Source organism: Sciurus vulgaris (assembly GCF_902686455.1).
Source record: "Sciurus vulgaris genome assembly, chromosome: 12".
NCBI lineage: Eukaryota > Metazoa > Chordata > Mammalia > Rodentia > Sciuridae > Sciurus > Sciurus vulgaris.
In genome coordinates this window covers 73208062-73233423 of record NC_136473.1, presented here as the reverse complement: position 1 = coordinate 73233423, position 25362 = coordinate 73208062, and the positions used below count along the sequence as shown (strand labels likewise).

Below are 25362 nucleotides of genomic sequence, written 5' to 3'. Positions count from 1 at the left end.
GTAGCCATTGGGTCCTCACCACTCCACCTACCAAAGTGTCTTCCTTGGTCATTTAAAGGCACCAGAACAAACAAACAAAAAAACACCCTTCACAAACACCCCAGTCACCATCATCCCCAACAGCCTCAAACACCCTCCCTCAGTGGATGAAGAGAAACCTTGATTCTCTAAATGCTTTGCTCCAAACACACCCACCTTGGCACCTGTACATTCATTTCTTTCCATTCCTCAGTACAGCTTTAAAAAGCTCCCCGGGTTAAAATTGACTTGGGTTTTTATGACTACGAAATGAGGACAAATTCAGTCCTTATATTAAAAGCGAAAGGGAGAGCTCGGTGTTACCAGACGGGTGGAGCTGCAGGCACAAAACAAAGCCTGATTTGGGGTTTCAGACATCCCAAGCTAAACAACAGCTTAATTTCTGTCATAAACACCATTCTCCATAAACCGAGCAGGCACTATTTTTAGGACTTTTTCCATGATGCACTTGTTCTTTAATGGAAGAAATAAAGACCATGGAAAACAATTAAAAATATTAACCCATATATTTTGCGATATGGGCTTGAGCACCAACCCACATGATACCTTCACAAATAAAATACCTTCTTGAAATATAATTGGGCAAAAATCTTGGTTTGTGCCAATTTGGCTTAGAAGTATTTCAGCTGTATTACAGTTTTAACTTCTTGTTTTGAAATCTTTCATTACTACATTTTCAAAATTTAGGACTATTAGGAATTCGAGGTGCAGCTGAGTCCTAGAAATATTACCATCCTTATCAAGTAAGTCACAAATCATTTTCCATTATCCATGATCATGACAGGAATTGAGTTGAGGGAAGGAAGGGGTTAATGGGAAAGGAAACCAACATTTACTAAGGGACCTACTGTCAGACTATGAACCACGTGTTTGCTTCCTTTTTTTCCCCTTCATTTAATGCACATTTGCCAAGTACTTACCCCCATCGGCATGGTGTTCCGTGTAAGGATGAGAGTAAGCAAGAGAGGCAGGCACCAGCCCACCTGCATGGAACTTTTATCCACTGGAGAAGGCAAAGAAAAAACAAAGCATTGCTGGTGTCAGAAGCACTCAAAGAGGAAACCACACTTGGAAAGAAGAGCCTCTGAGAGGGACAACTAACTGGCCTGGGGTAGACAGGGACAGTTGCAAAGGCCTTGAAAAAGAAGTGTGAGATCTGTGTCAAGACTTGAAGGATGAGCAGGAAGAACCCCAGCCAAGAGATCAAGCAGGAGCTTCCAGGCCAAAGGAGGACATGTTCCAAGGGCCAGAGGCAAGTGAGAGTTTGACAAGTGTGAACACTGCCTGGCTGACTCTGGGGCAGAGGACAGGGCTGCCAGATAAGCTGGGATGAGCTGGAATGGTGAGTTCAGTCTTGTGTCAACATGTAAAATTTAAATTTATCCAAAGACAACAAGAAGACATTAAGAGATTTTTAAGCAGGGAGTAATTAGATCAGACTTGTCATTTAAAGAATCATGAATCCTTACAACAGTCTGTTAGAGTAGGTAATATCCTTATTACATGAAGATAAGGAAAGATTAGGGAGGTTAAGCAACTTTTGTAGTCATACACCTGGAATGTTGGGGAGTTTTGGAAGAGGATTTGGGTCAGTCTGACTCCAAATCTCTTTCTCTTTCCACATCATCATCCTGTTTCTAAGGGCAGAAAAAAAAATAGGGAGGAAGGGAAGAAAGGAAGGAAGGGAGGAAGGAAGGGAGGGAGGGAGGGAGGGAGGGAGGGAGGGGAGGCTATAGAAAACCCTCAAACCTAATATCAATTGATCATTTATGACTTTTTCACCAAAATCAAATGTGGAAATCACTCCTGACATCCACTGAACATTTGAGTTCTCTCCTTCCTAACTTAAATCAGAAAAGTTAACTAAAATATAATAAGCATGTACACAAAACACCCTCCTAGGATAAAAAGTAGAAAACACCCCCCAACACACACCCACATAAAATCCCATCCCTCAGACAAGAGAGGGATGACCTGATGGAACCGCATGACCCTTATGTGCATAGAGTGACCAGTCACAAGCAGCCTCCAGGGCTGGAAGGCAACAGGAAGTCCATCTCCAACCACTTTCCAAGCTCACCGTCAACATACCATGAGGTGGTCATCAAACATACTACATAGTGCCATGCTGTCCAGGTGCAGATATTTGTGTGTTCAAAGACTCATCATGACAGGTAAAATGGGCTACTGTGTAAGAATATCGACCTTTAGTGAAGGAGTTTAGTTTGCTCATGTTTATTGTTGTTTCTGATATGTTTGAACTTCTTTCTGGTGTCTGATTTGGGTTTTTCTATTTACTATTCCCTTCCTTTCCTTTATGGACTTCTTTCCCCCTTTCTTCCTTGATTTCTACTCCATTCCATTCCTGTCTGTTGGCTTGGAAAGGTATGCATTCTATTTTTGTTCTCTTATTGATTTACATGTGTATATTTTTAACACATATTCCCTCTTAAAGATAATCACTTTAACTGCCCCCAGAATAAAACAAGGACCTTAGAATACTTTAATTCTAAGGCACTTCTAGCCATAGTCTTATTAGCATTTTAAATTGTCCTTATTTTTAATTTTCCCACTGGCTATTATTATTTTTCACTTTTATATTTTAATTTATCACATAATTTTATTTATCACATATTGTGAATTTCTTTACTCATCATAGGTTTTTGGTAATCTACAAATTACTTCTGGGCTCAGTTCCCCTCTTGTGGAAGTGTACCCATGAGTAATTCCTTACAAGAGTCTGAAGAGAATAAATTATTCCTTTAGTCTTCACACGTCTAAATATGCCTTTGTTCTTCCTTCTCTCTTAAATCGTAATCTAGTTGAGTATTTAATTTTAGTTGGACAGTAATTTCTCTTGTTTAATCTGTTAATGACTTTTTATTTGTCTGTTTGTTTGTTTGTTTTAAATGTCTGTAATTTTCATTTCTAGAAAACCTACTTAGTTCTGTTTTAAGTCTTCCTGCTCTTCAAAAATAATGCTTTGCTTGTGTCTGTTAACATCTTGTCCTTTCATTATTGCTTTAGAAATATCTCTCAGTGTTTAGTTCTCTCTCAGGATGAACTTATCTACAACTATAGTTTTTGATGTGAAACCACTGGGTTCCCAGGTGACCTAGCATCTGAAGGTGGTGGTTGAGTTTATCAATACGATAAATCTCACTTTTCTGTAAAGATTTTGGCCCTGGGACTTCCAACCAGGTGAACAGTAAGAATTCTACCTCTCTATCATTCACAAGATTGGAAAAACCAGAATTCTAATACCACCACATGGTAATCGAACATGGATGATCTTCCCATGCATTGCTGATAAGCATATAAACAATACATTTTTAATATGAACTGGCATTTCACCAAAGAGGAAATATGGTCAGAAAATAAGATCATATAAAGATGTTCAACATTTTTAATCATTGCTAAAATGTAAATTAAGACCATGAAGATATATCATTACATACTTATTAGAGTGGAATGACAAATGTTAGCAAGAGAAACTGGAAATGTTAGCAAGAGAAATGTTATGGAGAAACTGGATCCCACATACATTGCTGGAAGAAAAGTAAATGCTATGGCCAACTACAACCAAAAAAACATTAGGCAGTTATCTTATAAAACTAAACGTACATTTACATGTATACATACTCACACAAAATTCAGCAATTATACTCACGGGCATTTATCTTCAGAAAAATGAAACATTCACACAAGAATCTGTATGTTCATAGTAGTTTTATTTGCATAGCCCAAAATTGGAAACAACACATATAATCCATTTATAGGTAAGTGGTTAAACAAATTAGTCTATCCATCCAATGGAAAAAGGAATGAACCATCATTGCATGGAACAACCTGGATAGATGTTTGGAGCGTCACACTAGTGAAAAGTCTATTTCAAAGGTTCATTCCATAGGATTACTCTTATATAACATCCTCAAATTGACAGAACTATACAGATGGACAATAAATTAAGGTTCCAAGGAGTATGATAGGTATGCAGGCATGACTACAAAGGAATTGAATAAGAGAATTACATGCTGGCAATAAAACAAACCTGGTTTTGTTTTGTTTTGTTTTTGAGGTACTGGAGATTGAACACAGGATTTGATACATGCTAGACAAGTACTCTATCTCTGAGCCACATCTCCAGTCCTTTTTAATATTTTTATTTTGAGAAAGCTAATCGCTAAATTGCCCAGGCTGGCCTCAAACTTTTGATCCTCCTACCTCAGCCTCCCAAGCTGAGAATACAGGCATGCATCACCAAGCCCAGCTCAAATATGTATCTTGATTGTGGTGGTATTTACACAAACCTATACAGGAAACAAAATTGCAGAACCGGGGGTATAGTTCAATGGTAGAGGGCATACTTGGCATGTGTGAGGACCTGTGTTCAATACCCAGGACCAAAAAGAAAAAGAAACAAACAAACAAAGGAAGAAAAAAAAGTACACAGAATTACATTTCCACACTCAAATGAGTGAATATATAAACTAATTAAAACTGAATATGATTTTTAGTTTAACAATATTCTACACTCGTCCATTTCCTGGTTGTGCTACTACACTACATCTAGTTACATGAGATGTTACTATTGAAATGAACTGGGTGAAGGGTACAGGACACTCTACTAGTTTTGCAACTTTCTGTGAGTGCATAATACTCAGAATGTTAAAAGTTTTTTTTAAATCAATATTGAGTGTAAAATGTACATTGTCAAATATCATGGTATGACACCATTTGTTCAAATACATAAGAAATTCATATTGACCTTATTAATATATTTTATAAATGAATAAGCATAAAAATATCATTAGAAAGGCGACACACAACTTCATAGTGACTGCTTTTGAGAAGAAGTCCTAAAAGCACTTCGTCTTTACCTATAATGTTTTAATTTAAAAAAAAAAGAATTCAAAGTGAGAAATTGTCAAACATTTACAATTTCTATGTAGGATTTTAAAAATAGATGTATGTTAAAGTGCTTTCTACTATAAACATTTGAAGATTTTCTAAATTAAAACCCAGAATATACCTACAAGGAAATTTACTCAAGCATTATTATAATAAATGAAGATTGGTAACAATCTAGGTGTACATTATTAGGGCACAGCAAAGTAAGTTTGGATATAATCATGCAGAAGAATACAATGCAACCATCAAAAGAATGAAAGAGAACATATGCAATACATCAGTAGTGACGGGAGAAACAAGCAAATTGGAAACTAATATAAAGACTAATAGCATGACCACTATTTTGTTTAAAGATGTATCAATATAAATATAAGCATTTACATCAAACTAGGAAGATTCTGCACAGTCAATAAAACAATCAACAAAGCGAAGGCTCCTATGGTTCAGGAGAACATCTTTGCAAACCATACATCTAAAAAGGAGTTAATATCTAAAATATCCAAGGAACTCATACAACTCAACAGTATAAAACAACCTAATCAAAAATGAAGTAAGGATCTGAACAGACATTTCTCAAAAGAAGACACAGAAATGACAAACAAATATATGAAAAAATGCTCAAAATCTTAATCATTAGAGAAGTGCAAATTAAAATCACAATAAGAAAGTACCTCACAAGTGTTAGAATGATTGTTATCAAAAAGATGAAAGATAACCAGTATTGAAGAAGATGGAAAGAAAGAGAACCCTGAACATTATTGGTGGGAATGTAGATTAGTGTTATGGCTTGGATGTGAGGTATCCCCCAAAAGCTCACATGTGAGACAATGCAGGATGGTTCGGAGGAGAAATGATTGGGCTGTGAAAGTCTTAACCTAATCAATGAATTAATCCCTGCTGGGATTAACTGAGTGGTAACTGGAGGCAGGTGGGGCGTGGATGGAGGAAGTGGTTCATTGAAGGTGTGGCTCTGGGGTATAGATTTTGTATCTGGAGGGTGGAGTTTCTCTCTCTCTCTCTGCTTCCCTCTGCCACACTCTTCTGCCATGATGTTCGGTGTTCGGTCCCACCTAGAGCCCTGAGGAATGGAGTTGGCCTTCTGAAACCGTGAGCCCTCAGATAAACTATTCCTCCTCTACAGTTGTGCTGATTGGGTCATTTAGTCACAGCAGTGAAAAAGCTGACTAAAACAATTAGTATACCCATTATGGAAAACAGTATGGAGTTGTCTCAAAAAACTGAAAACAGAATTACCATAGGATTCAGCAATTCCACCCCTGGATATATGTCCAAAGGAAATGAAATCAATATGTCAAAAAGATAAGCCTTCCTGAGTTAATTGCAGTATTATTCACAATAAGATGTGAAACTAACCTAAATGTCCTATAATGGATATACGAATTAAGAAAATGTGGTGTAATGATACGCACACACACGCACACTCACACAATGAAATACTATTGAACCTTAAAAAAGAAGGAAATGATGTAATTTGCAACAACATGGATGAACATAGAAAGCATATTTAGTAAAATAAGCCAAGCACATAAAGAAAAATACTGCATGATCTTACATGTAGAATCAAAAAAAATAATCAAACTCATAGAAGTAGAGGTGGGATTTAGGGTGGGGAGGTTGGGAGTTATTGGTCAAAGGACACAAAATTTCTGTTGGATAGGAGGAATAAGTTGGAGGCATTTATCTTACAACATGGTAACTATAACTCATAACAATGTACTATCTTCTTGAAAATTGCTCGGAGAGTAGATTTTAAGTATTCTCACCACAAAAAAAAAAAAAAAGGATAAGTAGTAACTATCATATGTTAGCTTGATTTAACCAATCTACAATGTATACATAATTTGAAATAAGTTGTACACAATAAACATTTTTTGTATTAAATAAAATTAATCTGTAAATAAAAATGTGAAAAAGTACACTTGTAATAAAATGTATACATTGTTTAAAAATAGCTACTTCCAAGAAAAAAATGGGCATTTCCACATTTACTTTATATACCTCTAAAGCTTCAAAATCCAATAAGCTTTTATTTCTGAAAATTGAGAATTCTTCCAAAAAGGATATAAAAAACCAAAAGTCAATATCTAATATTGGTTGAGCATTTACTATAAGCCACCATGTACATATTCAGAATCTCCTTCCCTCCTCATAAATCTATGAGTACATATTATCTTCCTATGAACTTTCTGCATTTTAAGAGAAAACAATGGAAGCCCTTAGAGGTGAACTGACTTGCTTGAAATTCCACAGCCAAGTTGCCAAATAGATTGTCACCTTTAATGCTGTTTCAGCCACACTACCCCTGTTACCTATGTGAAAAACAGCAGCATATATGAACAGCATTTACCAGATGTGCTGTCTTATTCATGAGCCATGAGCTGGGTACCACTCGCCCTTCTCCAACACACACACACACACTCCTAAATGGATGGATGTGTGCTCCAGCCATCAAAATCTCTTCTCTCAGATTATATCTTGACATGGCTTCCTCATAGGGAAGATGTGAGAAATGATGTGAAGGGAAAAACGGTTTCCCTTCCACATCTTCCCCATGGAGGTCACTGGAGAAAGAGGCCAGCTGCAGAGTGGTCCCAGGCAGACCAAACCCCAGATAACTGCTGCATGGAGGCCACACAGTGACTCCTACTGAGCAGCGCAGCAACTCTCTGCTACAGACTGCAGCCTTCCTTGAAAAGGCAGAAACAGGTTACAGCAGCAGGTTACAGTGAATTCAGCACTGTGCCCCTCAGATCCCTCTTCAGGAAGGATTCTCAACTTTAGGGAATGTGGCTAGCTGATGGTCTCTAGCCCAAGAGATGGAAATCCAGGCTTCCAGTGAGCACTGGCCAGTGACTGAGCAGGAAGATGGTTAAGGGCTGTTTCTGCCCTTCATGGACCCATCTGGCTGGCAGCGCTTGCTCCAGAGTTCTTTGTCCTGTCGGATGGCAGAGCCTCTCTGGGATCTGCACTGTGGTCTAAGCTCCCCCTGCACAATTCTGCTTCTTTCCCAGTGGTACTCAATGTCTGCATCCCCAGGAACTCAACTCATGACAAAGGTCCTCCCCACTAACTTAGGTGCTGACCTAAGTAATTTTTAAGACCAGAAAGTAAATTTGGTTTCTTATCCCAAAATGAGGGAGATCACAAGCCCTTACAGGTCTCAAACCAGAAACCCTGGTCACCCTAGTATAACCCATAGAAGACAACTGGTAAGAAGAGACAATTTTCAGAAGGAATCACCCCAAGAGGAAAACATGTTGGGTTTAAAATCAGAGAAACCTGGTTCTTAATCTAGAGTCAACCACTTACTGCCACGTGACTCAAGCCAGTGAGCTTTCCTATGCCTCACCTTCCTCCTATATAAAACCACTCCACTTGTTTTTAGAGGATTAGAGAAGATGAGAAACACAAAATCTGGCACACAGTTTGTGCTTCCTTCTTTTCTAGAATCATCCAGGCAGAAGATAGGAGAACTACAGTGAGAACTAAAGCCCTATTGCCTGAGCTCATGAGAGAGGAACAGTTCATCAAAAGAAATAAATTTGCCTCAAAAATAACACATCCACATCAATATTTATTGTTGCTTGTATTCTTGATAATTGCCATTTTGACTGGAGTGAGATGAAATCTTAGAGCAGTAAGCAACAATAAATGTTGGCAAGGATGTGGGGGAAAAGGCACATTCAGAGAGGTTTCAAGATGGCGGCCTAGAGGGTGGCTGCATTTCATGTTGCTCCAGGACTCAGGATTCAAAAGAGGAGATATTGAGACACTTGGGACCAACTCAAAGCAGCCGGGTGACTCTCACCCGTTGGGGAGGCGTCCTGGATGGGACGGTGGTCCCGGAACGCAGGGAACTTTGTGAAGTAGAGCTGCCGCCGAGACGCCCCTCCCCCCGCTGGAGCAGTGAACTGGGACAACTGGGAGCGCCGTAAAGGAGGCCGCTCGGCACAGCGCTGGGACTCGGAGCAACCACTGGGGCTCCGGTGGCTGCCCAGGGGAGGAGCGGCGAGGAGAGCTGTGTGGACTCAGGACACCGGGGCCTGCCCTGAGGAGGAGGAGGAGGAGCGTGGCCACTTGGATTCGGAGTGACTGCACCAGAGCTACAGGCGGTTCCCAGAGGAGAAGCTGCGCGGCAAGCTGTTTGGACTCAGAGCGACGCTTCTGAACACCGGGGCCTGCCCTGAGGACGAGGAGGAGGAAGAGGAGCGCGGCCGCTTGGATTCGGAGTGACTACACCAGAGCTACAGGCGGTTGCCAGAGGAGGGGCTGCGTGGCAAGCTGTTTGGACTCAGACCACTTCTGAACACCGGGGCCTGCCCGAAGGAGTAGGAGGAGGAGGAGGAGGAGCGCGGCGGGTCGTTTGGACTCGCAGTGACTGCATTAGAGCTCCAGGCGGCTGCTCAGAGGACGAGGCAATTGGTGAGTTGTTTGGACTTAAAGCAACCGCTCCTGAACACAGGGGGGCTGCCTGGAGGAGGAGCGCGGTGGGTCGCTTGGTCTCGAGTGGCCGCACCAGACCTCCGGGCGGTTGCCCAGAGGACACGTGCAGCGGATCACGTGGATTAAGAGCCACGCAGAGCGACCACTCCTGAACACCCAGGGGGTTATCTGGAGAAGGAGGAGGAACGGGGAGGGTCACTTCGACTCGGAGTGATTGATTGCCCAGGGCTATGGGTGGTTGGTGGGAGGAGGAGGCACGTAGTGAGTTGCTTGGACTCCTAGTGACCACACCGGAATACTGGGTGGCTGTCTGGAGGAAGAGGTGTGTGGCGGGTCTCTGGGACTCGGAGCGATTGTACGGGGCCCCAGGTGGCTGCTCAGAGGAGGGGCCGCATAGCCAGGCAATTAGGGGCAGAGCAGGGTCCCAGGATCTAGGAGGCTTCTGGGTGGAAGAGCCGCACAGAGACAGGCTTAGGGGCGGAGCGAAGGTTCCAGGACTGCAGGCAGATTCTCTGAGGAGGGGCAGCCTAAGGAGATTCATCTGCGAAGGGTGAGGCTCCCAGGCCCAGGAGGTAGGGCGGGGCCCCTGGGAACTTTGCAGAGGAAGGCAGCCCAGCCCAGGCGGTAGCTGTAAATTGAGGGGAACCTCTAGGAGGGAACTGACCAGCGAGACCTCCCCACCGGGTGAGTCTTCCCTGCCGGGTGAGGTTTCCCCTCAAGGACGGTAAAACCAGAGACTCAGGCCCAAACAGGCCTTGCCTCAGCCGGAAGCCTAGGGCCCCTTTGGAAGACCATTGGTCAACAAGTGGAGGCACCTCTGCCCACTAGCAGGGATTATACCCCACCTGAAGGCCACCACTCCTAGAGAGGCAGCTTCCTTGTGGAGCACCGCATTATCAACTTCCTCCAAGACTTCAGCCTACTGAAGGCTAAGGGGGGATATACTAGAAATCTTCAGGGACATTGTAAGTCAATAGAGGAAATCTGCAATATCTCAGCGGTCCACTGATACCTGAACAATATGAGAAAACAAGGAAAGAAAATGCTGCAAACAAATCTAGATGTTACATCAATAAAACCCAATGACAGCATGGCAGAAGAAATGACAGAAAAGGAGTTCAGAATGTACATAATTACAATGATCAGGGAAGCAAACGATGAGATGAAAGAGCAAATGCATGCACTGAATGATGAGATGAAAGAGCAAATGCAGGCATTGAATGATCGCACCAATCGACAATTAAAAGAGCAAATACAGGAAGCAAAAGATCATTTCAATAAAGAGTTAGAGATATTGATAGAAAACCAAACAGAATCCTTGACATGAAGGAAACAATAAACCAAATTAAGAACTCCATAGAAAGCATATCCAGTAGGATAGAACACCTGGAAGACAGAACCTCAGACATTGAAGACAAAATATTTAACCTTGAAAACAAAGTTGAACAAACAGAGGAGATGGTAAGAAATCATGAACAGAATCTACAAGAACGATGGGATATCATGAAAAGGCCAAATTTAAGAATTATTGGGATTGAGGAAGGCCTAGAGAAACAAGCCAAAGGAATGAACAATTTATTCAATGAAATAATATCAGAAAATTTCCCAAATCTGAAGAATGAAATGGAAAATCAAGTTCAAGAGGCTTATAGGACTCCAAATACACAAAATTACAACAGACCCACACCAAGGCACATTATAATGAAAATACCTAACATAAAAATAAAGACAGAATTTTAAAGGCTGTGAGAGAAAAGAACCAAATTACATTCAGGGGGAAACCAATATGGATATCAGCAGACTTTTCAATCCAGACCCTAAAACCTTGAAGGGCCTGGAACAACATTTTTCAAGCCCTGAAAGAAAATGGATGCCAACCAAGAATCTTATACCCAGCAAAACTTACCTTCAAATTTGACGATGAAATAAAATCCTTCCATGATAAAGAAAAGCTAAAAGAATTTACAAAAAGAAAGCCAGCATTACAGAACATTCTCAGCAAAATATTCCATGAGGAAGAGATGAAAAACAAAGAAGCAAATCAGCAAAGGGAGGAATTATCCTAAAGGAATTGTCAAATAAAGGAGGAAACAAGTTGTGTCAAACAAATAAATAAATTAAATTTAAAAAATGAACCAAATGACCGAGAAACCAAATCATATCTCTATAATAACCCTGAATGTTAATGGCCTGAATTCATCAATCAAAAGACATAGACTGGCAGATTGGATTAAAAAGAAAGATCCAACAATATGTTGCCTGCAAGAGACTCACCTCATAGAAAAAGATACCCATAGACTAAAGGTGAAAGGATGGGGAAAAACATACCATGCACATGGACTCAGCAAAAAAGCTGGAGTATCCATCCTCATTTCCGATAATGAGGACTTCAAGCCAAAGTTAGTCAGAAGGGATAAAGAAGGGCATTTCATACTGCTTAAGGGAAGCATAAATCAGCAAGATATAACAATCATAAACATCTATGCCCCAAACAGTGGCTCATCCATGCACGTCAAACAAATCCTTCTCAATTTCAGAAACCAAATAGACCATAACACAATAATACTAGGTGATTTTAACATGCCTCTCTCACCACTGGACAGATCTTCCAGACAAAAATTGAACAAAGAAACCATAGATCTCAATAACACAATCAATAATTTAGACTTAACGGACATTTATAGAATATACCATCCAACCAAGAGCGAGTACACTTTCTTCTCAGCAGCACATGGATCCTTCTCTAAAATAGACCATATATTATGCCACAAAGCTAATGTTAGCAAACACAAGAAGATAAAGACACTACCATGTATTCTATCAGATCATAATGGATTGATGTTAGAAATAAATGAAAGAGTAAAACACAGAAACTATTCCAACATCTGGAGATTAAACAATATGCTATTACATGATGAATGGATAACAGAAGATATTAGGAAGGAAATTAAAAAATTCTTAGAGGTAAATGAGAACAAAGAAACATCATATCAAAATCTCTGGGACACTATGAAAGCAGTACTTAGAGGGAAATTTATTTCATGGAGCGCATTTAATAAAAGAAGTAAAACTCAACAAATAAACGACCTAACACTACAGCTCAAAGCCCTAGAAAAAGAAGAACAGAACAGCACCAAAAGTAGTAGAAGACAGGAAATAGTTAAACTCAGGGCTGAAATCAATGAAATTGAAACAAAAGAAACAATACAAAAAATTGACAAAATAAATAGTTGGTTCTTCGAAAAAATAAACAAAATTGATAAACCTTTAGCCACACTAACTAAAAGAAGACGAGAGAAAACCCAAATCACTAAAATTCGGAATGAACAAGGAAATAGCAACAGACACGAGTGAAATACAAAACATAATTAGAAGCTATTTTGAAAATCTATACTCCAAAAAAATAGAAAATTTCGAAGACATCAACAGGTTTCTAGAGACATATGAATTGCCTAAACTGAACGAGGAGGACATAAACAATTTAAATAGACCAATTTCAAGTACTGAAATAGAAGAAGTCATCAAAAGCCTACCAACAAAGAAAAGTCCGGGACCAGATGGGTTCTCAGCTGAGTTCTACAAAACCTTTAAAGAAGAGCTCATTCCAATACTTCTCAAAGTATTCCATAAAATAGAAGAGGAGGGAACCCTCCCAAACTCCTTCTATGAAGCCAATATCACACTGATACCTAAACCAGACAGAGACTCATCAAGGAAAGAAAATTTCAGACCAATATCCTTAATGAACATCGACGCAAAAATTCTCAACAAAATTTTAGCAAATCGCATACAAAAACATATTAAAAAGATAGTGCACCATGATCAAGTGGGTTTCATCGCAGGGATGCAAGGTTGGTTCAACATCAGGAAATCAATAAACGTAATTCACCATATTAATAGACTTAAAGTCAAGAATCACATGATTATTTCAATAGATGCAGAAAAAGCATTTGATAAAATACAGCACCCCTTCATGCTCAAAACACTAGAAAAAATAGGGATAGGGGGAACATTCCTTAACATTGTAAAGGCCATTTATGCTAAGCCCACAGCTAATATCATTCTAAATGGTGAAAAACTGAAAGCATTCCCCCTAAAAACTGGAACAAGGCAGGGATGCCCTCTTTCACCACTTCTATTCAACATTGTTCTTGAGACTCTGGCCAGAGCAATTAGACAAACCAAAGAAATTAAAGGGATACGAATTGGAAAAGAAGAACTCAAACTATCCCTGTTCGCTGATGACATGATTATATATTTAGAGGAACCTGGAAATTCCACCAGAAAACTCTTAGAACTCATAAGTGAATTCAGAAAAGTAGCAGGTTACAAGATCAATGCCCATAAATCCAACGCATTTTTATACATAAGTGATGAATCTCAGAAAGAGAAATTAGGAAAACTACCCCATTCACAATAGCCTCGAAAAAAATAAAATAGTTGGGAATCAATCTCACAAAAGAGGTGAAAGACCTCTACAATGAGAACTATACAACATTAAAGAAAGAAATTAAAGAACACCTTAGAAGATGGAAAGATCTTCCATGTTCTTGGATAGGAAGAATTAATATTGTCAAAATGGCCATACTACCTAAAGTGCTATACAAATTCAATGCAATTCCAATTAAAATCCCAATGACGTACCTTACAGAAATAGAGCAAGCAATTATGAAATTCATCTGGAAAAATAAGAAACCCAGAATAGCTAAAGCAATCCTTAGCAGGAAGAGTGAAACAGGGGGTATTGCAATACCAGATCTTCAACTCTACTACAAAGCAATAGTAACAAAAACAGCATGGTATTGGTACCAAAATAGAAAGGTAGATCAATGGTACAGAATAGAGGACACGGACACAAACCCAAATAAATACAATTTCTCATACTAGACAAAGGTGCCAAAAATATGCAATGGAGAAAAGATAGCCTCTTCAACAAATGGTGCTGGGAGAATTGGAAATCCATATGCAACAGAATGAAACTAAACCCATATCTCTCACCATGCACGAAACTAAACTCAAAATGGATTAAGGACCTCGGAATCAGACCAGAGACCCTGCAGATTATAGAAGAAAAAGTAGGTCCAGATCTTCAACATGTCAGCTTAGGACCAGACTTCCTTAACAGGACTCCCATAGCACAAGAAATAAAAGCAAGAATCAATAACTGGGATAGATTCAAACTAAAAATAAAAAGCTTTCTCTCAGTAAAGGAAACTATCAGCAATGTGAAGAAAGAGCCTACAGAGTGGGAGAATATCTTTGCCAATCATACTTCAGATAGAGCACTAATCTCCAGAATCTATAAAGAACTCAAAAAACTCTTCTCCAAGAATTCAAACAGTCCAGTTGACAAATGGGCTAAGGAAATGAATAGACACTTCACAGAAGAAGATCTACAAGCAATCAACAAACATATGGAAAAATGCTCAACATCTCTAGTAATAAGAGAAATGCAAATCAAAACCACCCTAAGATTCCATCTCACCCCAATTAGAATGGCAATTATCAAGAATACGAGCAACAACAGGTGTTGGCGAGGACGTGGGGAGAAAGGTACACTCATACTTTGCTGGTGGGGCTGCAAATTAGTGCAGCCACTCTGGAAAGCAGTGTGGAGATTCCTTAGAAAACTTGGAATGGACCCTCCATTTGACCCAGCTATCCCACTCCTTGTCCTATACCCAAAGGACTTAAAATCAGCATACTACAGAGATACAGCCACATCAATGTTCATAGCTGCTCAATTCACAATAGCCAGACTGTGGAACCAACCTAGATGTCCTTCAGCTGATGAATGGATAAAGAAACTGTGGTATATATATACAATGGAATATTACTCCGCCATAAAGAATGATAAAATTATGGCATTTGCAGGCAAATGGATGAAATTGGAGAATATCATGCTAAGTGAGATAAGCCAATCTCAAAAAGCCAAAGGACGAATGATATCGCTAATAAGTGGAGGATGACACATAATTTGGGGAGGGAAGGGTTAGCGTTAGGGTTAGAGTTAGGGTTAGGGAGGGAGGCAAGTATGGAGGAATGAAGTACTGTATAGAGGGAAAAGAGGGGTGGGGGGGGTGGGGGGAAGGGAAAAAATAACAGAATGAATCAAACAACATTACCCTATGTAAATTTATGATTACACAAATGGTATGCCTCTACTTCATGTACAAACAGAGAAACAACATGTATCCCATTTGTTTACAATGAAAAAAAAAAGGCACATTCATACGTTGCTGGTGGGAATGCAAAATGGTACAACCATTATGGAAAGCAGTATGGAGAGTCCTTAGGAAACTTGGAATGGAACCACCATTTGACCCAGTTATCCCACTCCTTGATTTATACCCAAAAGACTTAAAATCAACATACTACAGTGATGCAGTCACATCAATATTTACAGCAGCTCAATTCACCATAACTAAAATACAGAACCAACCAAGATACCCTTCAACAGATGAATGGATAAAGAAAATGTGTATATGGATACACACACTATACTACACCACACACATATATATGATGGAATATTACTTGAATTTAAAGAGAATGAAATTCTGGCATTTGCTGGTAAATGGATGAAGTTAGAGAATATCGTGTTAAGCAAAATAAGCCAAACCCAAAAAACTAAAGGCTGAATGTTTCCTCTAATATGTGGATGCTACTTCACAATAAGGGGGGAGTTGGTAGGGAAGAATAGAGTTACTTTAAATTAGGTAGAGGGGAGTGAAGGAAAGGGAAGTGTATAGCAAAGGAATGATAGTAAAAGTGAAACAGACATTATTACCTCATGTACATATATGACTGCATGACCAATGTGATCCCACAATATGTACAATCAGAAAAATGATAGATTACACTCCATTTATATATGATCAATCAAAATGTATAAGTGATTCTGTCATGTGCAACTAATTAGAACAAATTAAAATTTTTTAAAAAATAACACATGCCACACTTTTAAATGCAAAACTACTATTTTCAGTTCACTTGTGCTTTGTGTCAGCTTTCTCCCAGAGGTGAGAGACGGTCACAGAAGCTTCCATTCTCTTACCCAGTCTTCATTTCCATTCTCATTACCCTGACCAATGGTACGTGCCATTGAGACAAATAAGTAGAGTATCAGCTATAAGGATATGGGTGAAAACGGATTTTTCCTGTTTACAAATCCCTAGCCCACTTCTGGTTTCCAGTCCTACTTGGCAGGAGCTTGGAAGTCATTCCTCTGTACTACAACACAGCAAAAAGGTGAATGATCTGAAAATAATCAACAAACTTTCTTAGATCCATCAGGGAAATAAGGTTGCAGAGCAAACTGATGACTTTCAAATTGAAAATGCAGACAGGTGAATACAGAGAGTGTCATGATTTGCCAGAGCAGAAACTTCCACAGGAAGGAGTATGATAGGAAAATACAACTGTAACAGGAGAATTGCTGTAGGCTGTGTGGACAGGTCCCAGAGTTATAAACTCAGGGGACCAGTCACGCAGGCCTCTGTACTTTTACTTCCAGGGGGCTCTACAGAAAGATCTGAAAAATCTTCCCAGTGAAGATCTGAAAAAAGCCCCTTGTGCTTCTGGCACTGGTAGGGGGAAAGGAGCAATTGTGAAATATGCCAGAGCATTCTCTTCTTAAAAAGGCAGACTCAAGAGAAACTTTTCCCAGGGCCTAAAACAGTTGGTGTTTTATCAGAGTTTAGCTGACCTTAGGGAAAGAAAATAACCGGCCCTAGCACCCTCTAGTCATCCTGTCCCTTCTAAGGGGTAAGGATGAGACAGAAAGGCAGACTGCGAAATGTGCATTTGACAGTCACAGCTGGGGACGCAGGCTCATAAAAACTGAGACCTGCTGACAGGGCTACAGAACATTTCCCATCCCCCTACCTGATCACCACATTACTAAAGACCTATTTGCCTGAGTTCCATTTTCCCAATATGTCGTGTACCGCTTTCAATCAAAACCCACAAGGCACATTGAAAGCCAAAAGGCACTGTCCAAAGATGGAGAATGAGCAGCAGACTAGACCTTGATATGGCAAGGATGTCTGAGTTATCAGACTGGGAATTTAAAACGACTCTGATTAATATAGTAAGGGTTCTAATGGATAAAGCAGGCAGCATGCAAGGACAGATGGGTAATGTGAACAGAGATGGCAATTCTAAGAACCAAAAGGAAATGCTAAACATTAAAAATACTGTAACAGAAATGAAGAATGTCTTTGATGGGCTTAGTAGTAGATGGGACTTGGCAAAGGAAGAATCTCTAAGCTTCAGGATTATGAAGATTAAAATGTCCAAAACTGAAAAGCAAAGGGGGAAAAAAGATTGAAAAAGAACCAGAATAAAATATCCAAAACTGGTGGGAAAAATATGCAAGGTGTAGATACATGTAATCGGAATGCCAGGAGTCAAATAAAGAAACAGAAGAAACACTCAAACTAAATCACTGAGAATTAATCCAAATCAGTGTCAGCCACCAAATCTCAGATCCCAAAACCGGAATGAATGCCAACCAAGATAAATGCCACTAAAACATAGCAAAACGCACCTGAGCATATCATTAAAACTGTAGAAAAACCAAAGTTAACAAAACGTACGGAAAGCAATCAGAGGAGGAAATCTCAACTAATCTACAGAGAAGAAACAACAAGAAGTACACCTGTCATCTTCTCAGAAACCAGCCAAGAAGATGACAGTGAACCAAAATATTTAAAGTGTTAAAACAAAGTAAAAATAAACAACCTAGAATTCTATACCCTGTGAAATTAATCCTCCTGAAAGTGAAAGAGAAATAAAGACTTTCCAACAAATATTAAGACAAAAATTGAAACAAAACTTGAGAGAATTGTGGATGATAGAACTGCCTTGCAAGGAACAGCCAAAGACATTCTTTAGGAAGAAGAAAAATGATACAGGTCAGACACAAATATACATAAAGATAGGAAGCCCATAAGAGAAGGAATAGGAGAAGGTAAAATAATCATTTTAATTTTTCTTATTCTTAATTGATCTAGTGAATTAGTTTGATCAAAATAATTGTAGCAACATGTGTTTGATTACATGTGCATAAATATATGGCTCATGTGAAGTGGAATGAATGAAAGCAATGGTATAAGCAACAGGATGGAGGGAAGTTTTCTATAAGGTATGACTCAGTTATTTGAATGTGAATGTGGATTAGTTGGAAATGTATGTTGCCAACCCTGGGGGAGCCACCCAAAAAAGTAAAAAGTAAAAAAAAAAAAAAAAAAGAAGAGGAGGAGGAGATGAAGCATAGCTTGTATGCTAAGGGAAAGAAATGGAATCATAAAAATGCTCAATTAAAACCAAAGGCAGGGAAAAAATAAAACCAAAGGGGGAGCAGAAAAAGAGTGTAAAACAGGAACAAAGACCAATGTCAATGAATAGAAAATAGTTACAAATACCATAGATATTAATACAAATATGTAGCAATAGTTACTTTAAATGTCAATGACCTAAATAACCAATTAAAAGAAAGAGACTTTCAGTATGGGTGAAAAAATAAGATCTAACCATATGTTGTCAAAAGAAATCCACTTTACATATGAAGATACATATAGATTAAAAGTAAAGAAATGACTAGGCTCAGTGGTGTACACCTGTAATCCCAGTGGCTTAGGAGGCTGAGGCAGGAGGATCGAAAGTTCAAAGCCAGCCTCAGCAAAAGGAGGCATTAAGCAACTCAGTGAGACCCTGTCTCTACATAAATTACAAAATAGGGCTGGGTCCAGTGCCCCTGAGTTCAATCCCCAAACCCCCCACGAAAAGAAGTAAAGAAATACCCTAATATTAACCAAAAGAAAGTAAGAGTAGCTCTATTAATGTCCAGCAGACATTTGCCAAGGAGAAAGAGGGGCCTTATAATAATAAAGAGACATAAATGAAGACAGAGAGAATATTTAATGCATATGTACCTAACAACAGATCATCAAAATATATGAAGCAAAATTGTAAGGAGAAATAGATGACTTCATTATTATAGTTGGAGACTTCAACACCCCTCTATCAGAAATGGACAGATCCAGAAGGTAGAAAAATAAGTAAGAACATTGTTGAACCCAATAACACCATCAAGCTACTGGACATATGGAAATAATACAGGCACTTTCATCCCATAAGAGTTGTAGTAGCTTGGATCTTAAGGTGCATGTGTTAACATCTTGGGTGGTACTGCTGTGACTTCTTTAGGAGGTAGGGTCTACTGGGAGGTCTTCCAGTCATTGGGAGTGTGCCTTTAAAAGGAAAAAGTGGAACTCTAGGCCCTCTCTCATTCCCTTTTGCTTCCTGGCCAAGAGGTGAGCAGTTTCCTCAGCCTTGTGCTCCCCACCATTACCATCCAGTACCTCCACCAGAGGCGTAGAAGCAATGGATCTGTCCCATCATGGACTGGAAGCTCTAGAATCATGATCCAAAATAAACCTTTTCTCTTTATAAGTTAATTGTATCAGATATTTTGTTATAGTGACAGAGAACACACATTCTCATGAGCTCCCATGGAATATTCTCCAAGATAGAGCATATTCTGGGCTATAAAACCTTAACAAAAGAATAAAAATCATTACACTGCTGTCAGACTACAATGGGATTCAACTAAAAATCAGTTAGAGAAAATATCTAGAAAATTCAGAAATACTTAGCAATTAAACAACACATTTCTAAATAATGCATGGCCTGAAGAAGAAATCTCAAGAGAAACTAAAAAATATTTTTAACTAAATGAAAAGGAAGATCCAACTTATCAAAATGTGTGGTTTTCAGTGAAAGCAGTGCTTAAAGGTAAATATCTAGCATTGAATGTATATATTAAAAAAGAAGAAAAACAAAAAAATCAATAATCTAAGCTTCAGCTTTGAGAAACTAAAAAGAAAAAAGCAAGGTAAATCCAAAGGAAGCATACTAAAATAAATAACAAAAATTGGAGCAGAAAGCAATGAAATTGAAAACAGGCAATCAATAGGGAAAATCAACATAAATAAAATCCAGTTCTCTGAAAAGATCAATAAAATCAATAAGCCTTACCCAGGCTGACTAAAGCTTACCCCTGGGATGAGACCTAGATTTTTTGCCTCATATTGGAATCAATGAGCAATTACTTATGCCAGAGAGGTAGACAAAAACACTAACATCATTTCCTTTCTTTCATGCATTCAATCAATTAAAAAAATAAAATAAACCAAGCAACTATACTACCGGCCAGTCATGGTTCTAAATGCCTGGGATCTATCAGTAAACAACAAACACAATAAATTAAGTAAATGTCCAGCACATTAGGAAAATCTGATGTGGGAAAAAACTCAACAAGTTAATAAGGGGTTAGGATTTGTGTTTCTTATTTTGCTATAATATTACCTTCTTTCCTTTCCATATCCCTTTATTAAATGATAAAAGATGTGTTGATCATACTTAACTTTACATCACAGTATTTAAGTTCCAGGATATGAAGGAAAAGAGTGATCACCAAGGACTTTGCATCCTTTTCTGGAAATGGGTTGGCATGTTTTGCCTTGTATGTAGCCTAACCATATCATATAAAGCAGAATTATGACTTTGATACTGACTTATCTGGAGACTAAGTATGGCTTAAGGAAATGTGTAGGGGCAGGAAGTTAACGAGGGGTGAACTTTAATGTTTTATAAGTCAACTTGGCTGGGTCACGATACCAGTTATCAAGCAAACACTAACCTACATGTCCCTGTGTAGATGTGATTAACATCTAGAATCACTTGACTTTCAGGGGAAAAGAATATGTATTTTTTTGTTGTTGTTGTTGTTCATTGTCCACAAATGGGGCACAACTTTTCATTTCGATGGCTAGGGTAGGTTTCATCCAATCATTTGAAAGACCTTAAGAAGTAGAACTGGGTTTTCCTGAATAAAGAATGAATTCACTTATAAATATCCCACTGGCCGTTTCTCTAATAGAATCCTGACGGCTACAAGTGACTACACAGAGAAAACAACATTTTGGCAAAGACTTGCAATGAAGGAGTTGTCATGCAGATATCTGTGGGAGGAGTAAATCCAATGCATAAACAAAAAATAGCAAGAAGGTCTGTGTGACAAATAGAAAGAAGCCGGAGAGAAGGTCACTTATTAACCACAAGAAGAAGCAGTGAAAGTACAGACTGGGAGTTGAAAGGTCTCATTTGGCATCTATTATAAGCTGGGCCCACATCGTGACAAAAAATGACACTGCCATCATTCTAATGTCTCTCCTTCCCTAACATGATATACATGAACGTTCTTCATCCCACCATTGGCCAATGCTCCTGGCTGCTGCAACGAGACCTAATGTAGTTCACTCAATGACATTCCCCGCACCCAGGCAGAGCACCCACTGTGGCCACATCATGTCGGGAGTTCCTCCCTTAGCAACATGGGAGCCAGAAGTCAGTCAGAAAAGGGTGCACCATCCAACCATGCATCAAGGGCTGACTGGCCATCTCCAGGCAGAAGGACAGATGATGTTATCACATTCAGGTGAGATGAAGGTTCTCCATGTGAAGGATTTAAAGTCCCTAAGTGGTCCTATCCAGGTCTCATGGAAAAAAACGAAGACCAGGCACCACCAATGGCAGATCATAGTGACGGGTGTATGAAGCCTGGTAAAACACCTTCTCTGGGCTTCCCAGACTCTTGCTGGTCCCAACAAAAAGGGAAAATAACACCACCACAAAGTTTCCTTTCTCCACAGGTTATCAAAGCAACAATTATAAGAGTATTTATTAACCTGGAAAGAAATTCATGATTATATAAAGCCAATAAAAGACATGACCTCATTCAAAGTACACATTGATTCTTAGATGCATCTCAACACCATAAACATTAACATGTGAAAGAACTAATTTCTTCATCCTTAGGATACACTCAAAGAAAAGAGTTAAATGCAAACACACAAAAATGTAGCAATGCTATGAGGTCAGTGAGGTTACAGGTGGTTTCTATTTTCTTCTTTTTGATTATTATACCTTTCCTATAAATAACATAAGTATTGCTCAAATCACAACTATGATAATAATACGGTTTATAAATTAAAACTCTTTCCTGTGCATGGCAACACTTCTAGCTCCTTTCTTCTGCCTTCAAAATGTTGACTCTTATCAAAAAAATTGACAACTATAATCTCATGCAAGTTAGAATAGAGCCATCTCTGGCCTGCTTTAATGTATAAGAAAGTAGAAAGCTCAAAAAAGTTAGGTCACTTACCCAAAGTCACATGCTGTGTAGCCCAGCCATGGTAAGAGTCTATGGGTCCCAAAGGTCCCCTCTAAGCCAGCACACTAGCTTTGTGCCATTTCCTTAGCCCAGACACCCCTAAGAAGTGTGGCTAGAGAAGCATTCCCCGCTGCCCTTACCTCTGCCAGGCGGGAGTGCTTGTGGACGTTCTCACCCTTTTGCACACTGGGAGCCAGCTGCTGAAGGACACCCCTGCTGCTTGTCAGTGCTCTGGTCAGCCGAGCAAACTTCCCCCAGCCTGAACATGTGAAAGAGCAAAAAGACAGGCTCAACCATGTCCCAAAGGAGCACATTCAAATCACTAGTGACACTGTCAGAAATCCATCCACAATGTCGTCTGAATTCCTACGTGTCACTCAGCCTGGCAAGCAAGACTGGCTACTCATAAAAGCACCTTGACATTATCAAATTTGTGTAGCAATTTACTTTTACCCTGAACTTTTCCTTCATCCTAATCACAGCTTTGAGAAATAGCTAAGGTAGGCTTTTGTACCTTTTCCAATAGGGAAACAAAGACACGGGGCACCCAGACAATGAGAAAGTCTAGAATTCAGATCTTTCCACTCGGACCCAAGGCTTTTCCACCAGCTCACACTGGGCCATCCAGATGTTTCTCTGACTTGGCAGATTGGCTCAGGCTGTTCCAATCTCCATGCTGTCTAATCTTGCAGAAACTGAGCTGATTTGGGGTTTTAAATGAACAAGCTAATCATAAGGTCATTCCACGCTTTACCTTCTCCAAGACCAGGGGAATAAGAAATGAATTCAGCTCCTGGGTAGGTGGGGGAAAAGCACTGACCAGTTTTAGTTGGCTTGGGTAAGAAGGAAGGATGGTCAATGACAGGTCTTTTCTGGAAATCTGTCAGTGTTCACAGCTCTCAGAGGCCCCCAAAGATAACCGTCCATTCTAAGATCCAGCAATCCATCTGTATGAAGGTCATGACCATGGCAGTTGCCCCATGAGACCTCTGAAAGCTGTCAGGTTCTCAGGACCAAGCTTGAGTTTCGGGAGCTCCAAAAACCTGGACGTGTGGTGTACAGCAAGCAAACAGAGCATGCAACTATTTTTATGTGACAGCTAAAAGCAGGCCTATGCAATTTTATTTTTTTCATTTAGAGTTTAGAAGCATTCAGCACCTTCCAGCAGAAATCTCACCTTCCAAATTTTATCCTGGAGCACCCTTCCAAGACAGAATCCAGAGGACAGTGGAATTAAGGAAGAGAATTTTTTTTAGGAATCATGATTTGGGTAAATATTTGCCAATGTATAGCAAGATGACTAAATCAACTGTTTTTGTTTTTGTTTTTTCAAATCTCATTCCACAAGTACTGGGCTTTAAAAACAGCTGATGGACTTTCGTCCACCCTGATGCCATGAAGCAGAAACAGAGGACTGCTGGTGTCACTTTGAAAAGATGTGCATAGCAGTTGAGCCATGGGGATCTCATTAATGTTAACAGGAGGGGACAGCCCAGACTCTGCAGAGGTCTATGACACCTCCCTCAAATGTGCCATTTATGAATGCTGTCCTTGGACTGTGCTTGTGGGAACTGTGGACTAGGAAATTTTTAAAAAGCTGTTTCAGAGTCAAGCTGTCCTTCAGCTCAAAATGAAGTTGGAACTGAGTTCTTCGAAGCTTTTCAAGAAAAGATATCACATGTTTTAATCGGGTAGAAAACAGTTATGCACCCAAACATCAGCCTGGGCCCTATACCCACCCTAGTACCACAATCACCACCACAGCAACCCAGGCTGTGGGAACAGTGATGAGAGGGAGGTGGCAGGGCAGTCCAGCTCCCTCCTAGCAGGGAGCTCAGGACCCTGGACTGTCAGTTGATCTAGCACAAAGGTATGGGAGAAAAGGTTCCTGTACCTCTGGGCATTTCCCTAGGCTCAGACTAGCTCCCAACTCTCTGGCCCAGTCTTATTCTCTTTCCAAGAACATGGTGCTTTAAGAAGCTGGCTTTTAGCTGGCTGAGTAGAGTGCATGGGAAAGTGAGTGTGGGCTGGGTGGAAATGGATAGGCAGTGTGACATTTCCAACATGCCTCTACCCAGGACAAGTAGGGTAAGAAGGAAAGAAAGAAGTTCTCTCCCAAGTTCCCAGTCCATGTTTTTCTTTCTGGACTAGAGTTCCTTCCTTCATTCCTTCCTCCCTCCTTCTTCCATACTAGGGATTGATCCCAGGACCTCACGCATGCTAGGCAAGTACTCTACCACTGAGCTACGTCCCCAGCTCTTTTTATTTTATTTTGAGACTAGATATCTCTAAGATTCTGAGGCAAGTCTCAATTGCAAATGCTTGCCTCCGCCTCCTGAGGCTGTGGGATTATAGAGGTGTGTCTCTGCACCTGGAGTTGGACTATGGTCACTTTATAATAGCCATCATGCCTAGCCATGCAAAAGGAACAACACCTACAAAAACAGAAAATCATAAAACAGTAAGATGCTAGTGAAGAGCAAGACATTCTACATGATTGGATGAAAGGACACAGCATGTAGGGCATGGGAGGCTGCAGAGAAGGATCTAAAGAGAAGCTAAAGAGGTTTTCAGGGGCCAGGTCAGGAAGAACACAGGCAGTTAAGAACCTGGAAGGTAAGGTTAAATTTTGAACTTCGTTCTGAAATCCACGGAGGAGCACTGAAGGAGTTCAAATACGAGGGGGAGAGGGATACACAGTTGATTTG

At 39.8% G+C, this 25362-nt stretch overlaps 1 protein-coding gene across 2 annotated transcripts in view; it reads right to left on the bottom strand.

Moving 5' to 3' along the window:
* The window catches only part of KCNH1 (potassium voltage-gated channel subfamily H member 1), a 441214-nt gene that overhangs the window by 372440 nt on the left and 43412 nt on the right, over positions 1-25362 (bottom strand). For both annotated transcript variants that reach the window (XM_079107602.1, XM_079107603.1), the window contains exon 5: positions 22795-22913. In XM_079107602.1, the coding sequence (XP_078963728.1) occupies positions 22795-22913 (119 nt within the window). The remainder of the gene's footprint in view (positions 1-22794; positions 22914-25362) is intronic.